We start from the raw sequence: 10,135 nt of genomic DNA on the forward strand, positions 1-10,135 counted from the left end.
TTTGAAAAATGTTTGGTCTCTTCAACCTAGCTAAGCTAGCTTGGGTATCAAAGAATCCACCGGCCTCCTGCAAAGACAGGCAAAGCCACTGTATGTTCATAGCATTTCTGATGCAGCTAAGCTATGGTTCTCATCGATTACCCATATTCTCTAGTAAGTTAAAACGATTTATTAGAAAATAAAAAATAATTTGTAGCTAATTCTTTTATATATGAAATAGAAACTATGTTAAAAATATCTTACAACCAAATTTAAAATTAAGTTCGAAAAATTTAAATTTTGGCTTTGACTTTGGTTTATTAGGGCTAGGGCTGGAGTACCTCTCATGGTCATCCATCAGTCGATCGATCTTGCAACGACATGGTACCGGATATCTGTTTGGAATTAAATCTTGCGCAGCATGTTCACAGCAACATTACACTTGCAGCATTGAATACTATTTCGTTTCCAGTCTGAAAAAGTTGTTGCTCGATCGATCGATCGATCGCCGAGCACAGAGAAATGCAAAAAGGAAAAGGAATATCACCAAGCTCTGATCAAAATTGCAGTAAACAAAAGTCGAGTAGTAGCACTAGTGAATTTTGCGTGGTTGATACATAAGCAGTGGCAGAGGCAGCACGAGTTGGCATTGGCCGGACACAAACTCCGATCGCTTTGCTTGCTAGCAGCAGGAGGAGGAGGAGGAGGAGGAGGCAGAGACAGGGGCGGCAGTCAGGCACAGCACCAGTCTCATCATGGCGTGCAGTGCAGGGCCAAAACCAAGCGGATCACACGGCGCATCATGGCCTCTGCAAGCTGCCACACCCCTGCGATTCTCTATGACACGCACCACCACCACCACCCTTGTCGCTCTGTCACTTGTTTTGTAAGGCCGATTTTAGATCATTTAGCGAATTGCCGTCATGGAATATCTACTTGATTAATTATAAGAGATTTACTCCGGTCAAAAAAAAAATCTTATCGGTATTAAATGTTTCGGATAGTTGGATCTAACTGAGCAGGATGAACATTATTAAATCCAACGATTAGAAACAATTTGGTATCTTGAGATACCGATACCTCGAGATACTTTGTTGTTGGACCGAAGCAAATCTCTAATTATAAAGACAAATTACATATTTTAAGAACTTAAAATCAGTGGTATAAGTACTAGCATGCTATATTGTGGAACAGAGGTAATACTTATTTATTCCTTATACTAATTTATCTTTTCACCTTCCACCTTTTGCATCATGTTATGCCATTTTGCCACTTCCGTAATGTTTATAAAATGTAACATAATTATTTATATTATTAGACGGAGGGAGGGCACAAATTTTGACAATTTGACCCTTTGTAAAAACTAATTTTACAAATGAAATACGGCCAAAACTTATTTCAAAAATGACCCTTTTGTTCAGCTCCAAATTGTATGGCGCTGAACTTAGACACCTCAGCGCCACGTCAACTGGCACTGAATGCCGTGTCACCGTGGATGGGAGGCTGAGTCGGTGAGCCAACGTGCATTTAGCGCCGTGCTATTTAACGCTGAGGTGTCTAAATTCAACGCCATACGATTTGGCGCTGAACAAAAGAGTCATTTTTGAAATAAGTTTTGGCCACGGTTTATTTGTAAAATTAGTTTTTGCAAAAAGTCAAATTGTCAAAAATTTGTGGAGGGAGGGAGTATAGATTACTTGACGCAATCTACTATACCACGAAAAACAAGATTTTCTTTAACTGCCTTTTCAATGCTGCTACGTACTCCACTCTCTGCTAGTACTAATCTCTGCCGGTTTGGACGCCGGTTTCGCAACAGTTTTGACGCAGTTTCAGAGCATGCAATGCGATGGCATGCGATGCAAGCATGGAGATCGCTTCAGCAGTTCAGCTAAGCCATGTGAGAGCCGGCTGCAGCCGAGCTGACGACGAGAGAGAGCCGAACAACAACCATACATACTCTAGTCCAAATGGTCGACATGATTGCGCGGCGCGGGGAAGAAGGGGATGATCATTAGAAATTCAGAAGACCAAAACGCTGTTCTTCTGCGTCGTCGCTGATGATCTGAATTTCTGAATATCTGATCAATGCTGTTTGTCTGTCGTCTGTTCGCCTGCGTCTCCCGTCTCCGCTGCCGGCGGTGGTGGTAAATGAAAGCCGGAGCCATCGGAGAGCGCTCTCGATCGATCGATCGGCTGGTCGGAGCTGAGGACGAAGACGTTTTACTTCGTCATCGATGGCTTCGCTTCATGCCAATATCGATCGTCGATGCCCGATATGCTGCCATGCCATGCATGCATGACACCATATGCAATGCGCAGAGTCTGTCTAAGAGACCATTGTTTCATCATCCGCTGAACAGTTTTGAGATCTGCAGTATAAGAACATGAGTTCTTGGCTGGTGCCCGTCGTTTTCGTTGGAGCATGTTGGTTGTTCGTACAAGTTCAAGGCTTTTCACAATGCTACCACAATGATGGTTATGGAAAATAAATTATATGTATGGCAGGACTAACTACGATTAATTGATATCATATCTTAAGACTCCTTTGAAACGCAGAAATTCAAAAATTAGTTTGTTTCCTACGAAATTCCTCTAAAATGCCTCCATGCCAAAGGGGACGTAATTTCTCGAGTTATGTCAACCTTACAATTCCTATCGTCGAACCATATACCCTCCAATATATTAATCCTCAACTCAAATCCTGTCATTTTCTCTATCGTATCTGTTAGGTATCTGTCAGGGATACGGATAAGAGCAATTTTACGGTTCTTGAGGAGATATCATGAGGTACCACTTTTTCTATTTTAAATTTAGTACCTAGGTACTAGGAGGTATCAAATTTTACACTAAATTTTTAGAAGGCAAACCTCCTATCCTTGAGGTTGTGAGATATAGGAATACGGTATACTCTCAAGTATATGGGAATGTTACATCTAGATTAGGGAAATCGACTGATCTATAAGGAATTCGTCTCCCTGAATAGAAAGTGTTAGAGTCCTATTTAGAGGAGATAAGGGTTTCTTCGATATCATGCAAGGACAGGTATCTCCAAGTTCTACTTGGAGACTAAGATGATCTGTGGTATAAATACAAGGCCCTTGGAGGGGGTAAAGCATAGAATTCAGCGCAAGATACCCACCATGGCAGAAGCAATCCAGAGAACTCGAAGTCAACTCGCCGATAGATCCCGTCGAGCCGTTCTCGACAAAGATCTCGTCGGTAATTTCGGGACTATGTTGTTCTCTATTGCACTCTCTGTGGTTTTCTTCATAATCCCATATAAGCTGGATTAGGGATATTACCTGAACTAGTATAATCTTTGTTTTCTATGTGCTTGATGTCGTATCGTGTAGATCCTCGTACCAGCGTACCCCAATACCCTTAGAATACGGTCCGCGGGTATCACCCGTCGATAATATCATTCTTGAGGGTCCACGTGCCAGTAACTCAACAACACCTAATATTATGGTAGAGGATACACGTCCTTTAATCTATATTGATCTTTTTTTTAAAAAAAAGAAAAAGTCCAAATACCCTTCTAAAGTTTGATTGGCAGTCCATCTACCACTCTTAACTTTGAAACTGGATATCTAACCTCCAAAAATTTCCACCTAAATATTTCTTTTTACTCCCTTGTTTGCTCTCATTTACAAACGAATACCAACATAATAGTAGTATGACATCACTATAAAAACATAAATTGAGAACCAAGGATTAATGATATATAAATATGTTGTATTCGTTATTTAAAACCACTCTTTTAAACATCGAAATATGCAAAACCACCGTCTAAAATCACCTCATGTGTAATATAAATTAGTTCGGCAAAGTTTAGGGGGTTTGGTCTCTGGTTTTAAAGTTTAAAGTGGTAGATGGTTTTTTTTTTCTCTATATAATTTAGTACTAGGCGTGTTATTTTGTTGTGCTAGTGTGTTATCTGAATGAAGATATCAGAAAAGAACGAAAGCAAAGTAGCAGCACCGACACCATCTCTGCAAATTCCAACCGTTATTTTTGCAAGTAGCACTAATACATCAATCATGCTGATTCATCAGATTGACGATTTTTATTGAGAAACATGCATGTATGATGTATCCTTGATGGCTAGAATGGCTTGGATGGGAGGTTCTGATTGGCCAGGAAGTACTTGAACAGCTCAAGCGCTTGCTCTGGCATGATGGATGGCACCATGTGGCCGGCTCCTCTCACCGTGACAAATGTCAGTCCGTCGAACACCACACTCCACCCACCAACCTGCAAACGGCACACGACAATCAAAATCAGCCTGACCAATTGGTCTAAGGGTGTGTTTAGTTCACGCTAAAATTGAAAGTTTGGTTGAAATTGGAATAATGTGATGGAAAAGTTGGAAGTTTGTGTGTGTAGGAAAGTTTTGATGTGATGGAAAAGTTGGAAGTTTGAAGAAAAATTTTGTAACTAAACACGGGCTAAGCAGGCAAATATTAGTATATATTTAGGAGTAATGTGCAGCATTGGATAATGTTGTTTAGTTCAGCATAACTTTTCTGAACTTGTTCAGCTTCTGAATTAGTATGCACGGTACCTGCTTGTGATGGAACCATGGCGACCAGTCCTCTTTGATGGGCAGGCCAAGCTTTTTCAGCGTGTACCTGGTTGAGGTTGTAGGGATTCTTGCGTCCGTGTCGCCGCTGCTCATCATCCCAAAACAACAGTAGAAAAATCATGGTGAATTTGGATGGATGTCAGTAACTTCTTCAGAAATGGACCGATGACATCGATCATGATGAACAAAGAGCAGAGTAATCAGAGTCACATGTTTGAATTGGCAGATCAATGTTAAGAGTTCCCCTAGTACTTAGAATGTTCATGGCCATTACAGGAATAACATTTCTTGATGACAGAAACTTCACCTGTAAATCCATATCCGGAGCCCTGATTGAGTGAGTTTCTTGACGATTGGAAGGACAGTCATGTCAGAGTCGTTCCATGCTCGGTTGATAGAATTACTGCCAAAATTTGTCACATGAACAATGTTCAGACACCACAATTGCATCCCTGATCGCAATATAAAGCATATTTTTGAGCAGAGATAAGAGATTACTGGCAAAGGGAGTATGCTCCAGGGATATTGGCATGCAGAGCTTTCTGAACATCTTTACGGTTGAAATATTCAGTCGCGTACGTTTGCGAGCATGGATCATAGCCCATTGGTATCTTCAGGAAATCAAACTTTTGCACATGAAAATATTAAAAAACATACAGACACACATTGATCAACGATCGTACACATGATATGCAGAGAGAAAATGACTCAGAAATTTTTTGCTTAGCTATTACTGAAGTCAAGGTTGCTTACACGGCTGCTGGTCCGTCCGATTTGTGCTGCAAACGACGAGTTGAAGTTTGGGTATCCGAGCTCGCATCGAGGGGTGTAAAGGCTGTAGATATCTATGATGCTGTAGAGAGCGTTGAACTGATCGATTGCAGCGTTGCACTCTTTAGACAGATCAACCAAACTAAAGTTGCAGAACTTCTGAAAGTCACTGTAAAGTTTGTCTGAGATGAGTGCGTGATGCCATGCAGAATCAACAATTCCTAGCAAATCCGTGTCACCATCCATGTAAGCATTTCCTATCTGGAATAAGCACAAGGCAAATGATGAAATTAATATAACAAATCAATTGTTAGTTTAGTTTTTTCTTTTTCTGAAAAAAAAGACCAATTGCTAGATGCAGCCATGCAGGGATATTGCAATTGGGGAATACCATGATGCCTTTCAAGTTTATATAATTTTCTTTAGGTGCAATCTTGTTCTGATCCACAATCACATTAGCAAGCTGGGGAACGTAATGTCCTGCATGGTGGCAAGAAATGTTAGTTAAACATACAAAGATTAGTACACATCCATGAGCAAATTAATCATGATTTAGTATAATGAGCAAGTTTGGTAGACCTGCATAGCTCTCTCCAGCTATGTAGAACTCCTTCATTTTGTGCTGAGGGAACCTCTGGAACCACCTGATCAGGAAAGTGTATGAACCATGTGCTGCAAATCATGCATAAAACTCATCTGTTATGGAGTACTTCTTTTTCTGAATGTGAGTACGCCATTATACAGTTTATGTTTTTATAAGATAATAGAAATGGTTTATATCTCGGGTCTGTGTATTACTAGTTATGTGATTGTCAAATACATACCGGTGGAATTGTCTCCTGGTGGATCTTTTCCAAAGGATGTGTTGGTGTAAGAAAACCCAACACCAGCAGGAGAGTCCAGGAACAGCAAATTGGCAGCTGAAAAGGTCAAAAAGATCATCAAGTAAACTTCACAAAACTAAAGATAATTTTACTAAACTATCACAAAACTATAGAAGGTGTTGTATCACAAATCTACAGATTTAGCGACACGTTTATCATAAAACTACAAATTTAAAGTTAAGTATCACAAAACTACATATTTAATATTAAAGTTATCACAAAGCTACAGATTTTAGAGTTTAAATATCTAGCACTACTATGCTAGAGTTGTAAACGTTACAGTTTTGTGATTAAATTGATACTAAACTTATAGTTTTGTGATAAATTTGCTAACTAATCTTCATTTATTGATACTCCATCTTAAATCTGTAGTTTTGTTAAAGTATCTGTAGTTTTGTTAAATTTACTCAAAATTATTATATAGCTAGTGAGCTAGCCCCATTTCCACCACTGTGTTTTGATCAAGAAAAGATTGACTGTGACATGTTACTACTGGTTTAACTACTGTAATTACCTTGGTTCCATGCGTATGGATTCAGCTCAAGTTCAGCCACATCTTTCTTCACCAGAAATGGCCCTAGCTCCTGTGCCTGTCCAAACCCAATGGAAGAACATCCAGGTCCTACAAAATGCAATTTCAAACAGCACAAGGTTACACTTTTAAGCTAAAATTCTCTCTTCAAATTTCAGCAGTTAGTTTTATTAACCAGAATTCCCAGCTGTCATTAATTAGAGATAGATGCACTTGGTAATTAACCTCCATTTAGCCACAAGACGAGTGGCTTCTCGTCAGGCTTGTCAGTGGCCTCCAAGAACCAGTAGAAGAGTGCCTTGCCAAGGTACTCGTCAGTGGTGACATAGCCGGAGTATTGCCTGAATTCCGGCGAGTAGGCCGGCTGCCCGGGCAGCGACATCACGCGGTCGAGCTCCTGCAACTCCATGGCCGCCGTGGCTGATGCATCGAGGCTGCCCGTTTCAGGCCGTGCAGAAGCAGCTGGGCCACACACTGTCAGTGTAACCAGTGCAAGAGAGCCAAGTAGGAGTAGCAAGCAAGGTGACGAAGTCTGAACCTTCATTGCTGAAACCTGAATGTTTCTTTCACTTGGGTTTTGCAAGACAGTGTGGCATAGGAACTGTATATTTATAAGTGTGCAGCCGGCCTGTCAGAGTTGCTATGTACTCCCTCCATCCCTAAATATTTGACGCCGTTGACTTTTATGTTTCACCGTTCGTCTTATTCAAAAAATTTAAGTAATTATTAATTCTTTTTCTATCATTTGATTTATTGTTAAATATACTTTTATGTATACATATAGTTTTATATATTTTACAAAAGTTTTTGAATGGTCAAACATATTTAAAAAAGTCAATAGCATCAAACATTTAGGGAATGAGGGAGTATGTTCGTGTGTGGAGACAAGTAGGTCGAGCCATCGGCCGGCTACAAGGAGTATTATTTCCGGGCTTCATTATCATGAGGTGCATTATGTAGTAATACGTCTTTATCTCTCGAAACAAAGAAAAATCTGTATCTTTCAGCGGCTTTGAAGGTACCGGTATTTTACAGTATTACCAATTCAGAGAAGGTGAGCATATGAATTGAAGAACAAAAGTATATGCTTTAGTTCTCAATCAGATCCTAGAATGCAAAGAAACCTGACGAATGAAAAACGTGTTTGTTTCTTTTTCAATAATGGAATTCATTCCGACTTTTGTTTCACATAAGTTTTAGCTAATTATTATAGAGATTACAAACTGAACGATTACGGGTTATAAAATTACAGTTTAATTAATTGAAAAAAGAAACTACTTGTAATAAGGATAGAGAAACTGCTTCGATTAAAAACGATTTTGTTGCATTATTTTGTGGGCTGAGCTGTATATGCCTCACTTCCCCTTTGGGCCTATGTTTGCCGGCTGCTGCATCTTGGACAGGCGTGCTTGCAACTGTCCAATTTTTTCTCTTCATCGTCGTCGCTTCTTCATGTACATTTTTTCACCCTCTTACGTTGTCATTGTTTGATTGTTTGATGTATGACTAATAAGCCGTGAAAATATAAACAAAGAAAAAAAACTAATTTATAAATAAAACTTGTATATATGTGTGTTCTTATTAGCGATTTTAAAAGCGAATGTTAGAAAATAAATTAAGATTAAAAACCTCAAAATTAACTGAAATTAAGTTTCAGAATCTAAATTTTGGTTGTGGTCAATAAGCCAAAAGCCTTTGAGGATAATTGTCCCAATGAGCCGAGTTATTACCCTGTCTGATAGGCTTAGTAGTTAAGGATGATGAGAAAAAAAAAATGTAGTGTCCATCGTTAAATTATGGGTGGTTGGGAAGTGGAAGGATGATAGGGAGTAAGTTTGGGTAAAATTTACTTTGGGATACTTTAGATTTGCGACATTTGGGGTAGAACAATTTAGTTCTAGAGTGATTTTATATTCCTTAAGAAGATATCAGCAGTTAACATATTTTTTAATGTAAAATTTAATACCTTCTTGTACTAGGTAGTATGAAAAATTGCACAAAAATTTTTACTCAAGGATAAATTCTAAATTTTAAAACAACTTTTGATTTCGGTAATTAAGGATAAGTTCTAAATATTGCAAAATATGTTCAAATTCAGCCAATATTTATTCAAAATTAAATCTTGCACAATTGCTCAAGGGTAAATATGTCTTTTTGAATGTTTTATCCTATATTAGAAAAGAAAAATAATGATCCGGGTATCTTTAGGCAAGCGATCACAAAACTAATCTAGAGTGTTGTTGACGACCAAAATTGGTAAGTTGTGAACTAGGTTCGGCATAGGGATCGAGGCAGATTCGACAAGGAGATGGATTCGAAGAACAGAGTATGCATCGGCTGCGAAGGCATCGGCTAAAGTATGCATCGGCTGAGATGGATCGGACAGAGGACAGCCAATACAGCCGATAGAGGTGATGCAGCCGATTCCGATGACAATGGTTTCAGAGATGCTTCTAGAATCAGTTGGTGTGCTTCATGAGGATTGCCATAATGGAGATAAAGCTCTCGGATAGGCAATTGTATCTATTAATTAGGATATTTTGTATAATTTCCTTAGATATATGTTTGGCAAAAGTCTGCCGCAAATATTTATGATATCTTAGAGTTTGTTAGAGATAAGTGTCGTGTCCGGCAAGGGCATATCTTGTATCTCGGGTATAAATAGAGCCCGAACCCATGTAATCAATTAACAACAGTTCAATACAATCTCGGCGCATCGCCACCCTTTTTACTTTCGTTTTATTTCGACGAGTTCTTGCTTTCGGGTTGAACTGCATTGATTCGATCTTCAACCAGAGGTAAACTTGTTATGGCGGCTTGCGTTCTCAGGGTTAATGCTTCCATCTCTATGACACTTTAATCCTGATTATGTAATTCGTTGAGTTATCATATACATGCTGTAATCTTTGTTAGTTTCGCCATATAACTTGTTATCGGCTGGTTCTTTATTGTTAGGAAGCAATCGGTAGAGTTATGTTTCGCTATTAATCTAGATTGTATCGTGTATCTACCATCTCTTAGAGGTTTTCATCATCTTGCCTAGATCTTATACTTGTCTTTATGCTTAATGCTGCATCGGTTGAGTTCGATCTATTAAGTAATATCTATAATTATGATATCTAGCTTGTTTTATGATTGTCAAGAGAGATAGTATCGGGGTTTCAGCCGATCTTACCTGATTTAGCTTTACATATTATATGCTTAATTGACATGCTAGATCTGCCCTTTATATTAAGATCTTATTGCAATAAAGTATATTAGGCTTTTGTTTGATATATTCTACCTGTTCTAATATCTTAATATAGAGTAGTATCGGAGTATTAGCCGATATATGCTAGATCTATCTAATCGGCTATGCTATAAACGTTTATAATCTTTGTG

At 38.8% G+C, this 10,135-nt stretch overlaps 1 protein-coding gene across 1 annotated transcript; it reads right to left on the reverse strand.

The window, feature by feature from the left end:
• Positions 1 to 4,086: 4,086 nt before the first annotated feature.
• On the reverse strand, positions 4,087 to 7,298 carry LOC127752995 (serine carboxypeptidase-like 34). The gene is made up of 10 exons (XM_052278448.1): positions 6,980 to 7,298; positions 6,737 to 6,844; positions 6,163 to 6,258; positions 5,918 to 6,010; positions 5,730 to 5,818; positions 5,321 to 5,599; positions 5,066 to 5,193; positions 4,875 to 4,970; positions 4,547 to 4,652; positions 4,087 to 4,236 (listed from the first exon to the last, which is right to left on the reverse strand). Exons 1-10 carry the CDS (start codon positions 7,296 to 7,298, stop codon positions 4,087 to 4,089), a joined length of 1,464 nt encoding a protein of 487 aa, XP_052134408.1.
• Positions 7,299 to 10,135: the final 2,837 nt, after the last annotated feature.

The sequence above is a fragment of the Oryza glaberrima genome, chromosome 10 (genome assembly GCF_000147395.1).
Source record: "Oryza glaberrima chromosome 10, OglaRS2, whole genome shotgun sequence".
In the NCBI taxonomy this organism is placed as follows: Eukaryota; Viridiplantae; Streptophyta; class Magnoliopsida; order Poales; family Poaceae; genus Oryza; species Oryza glaberrima.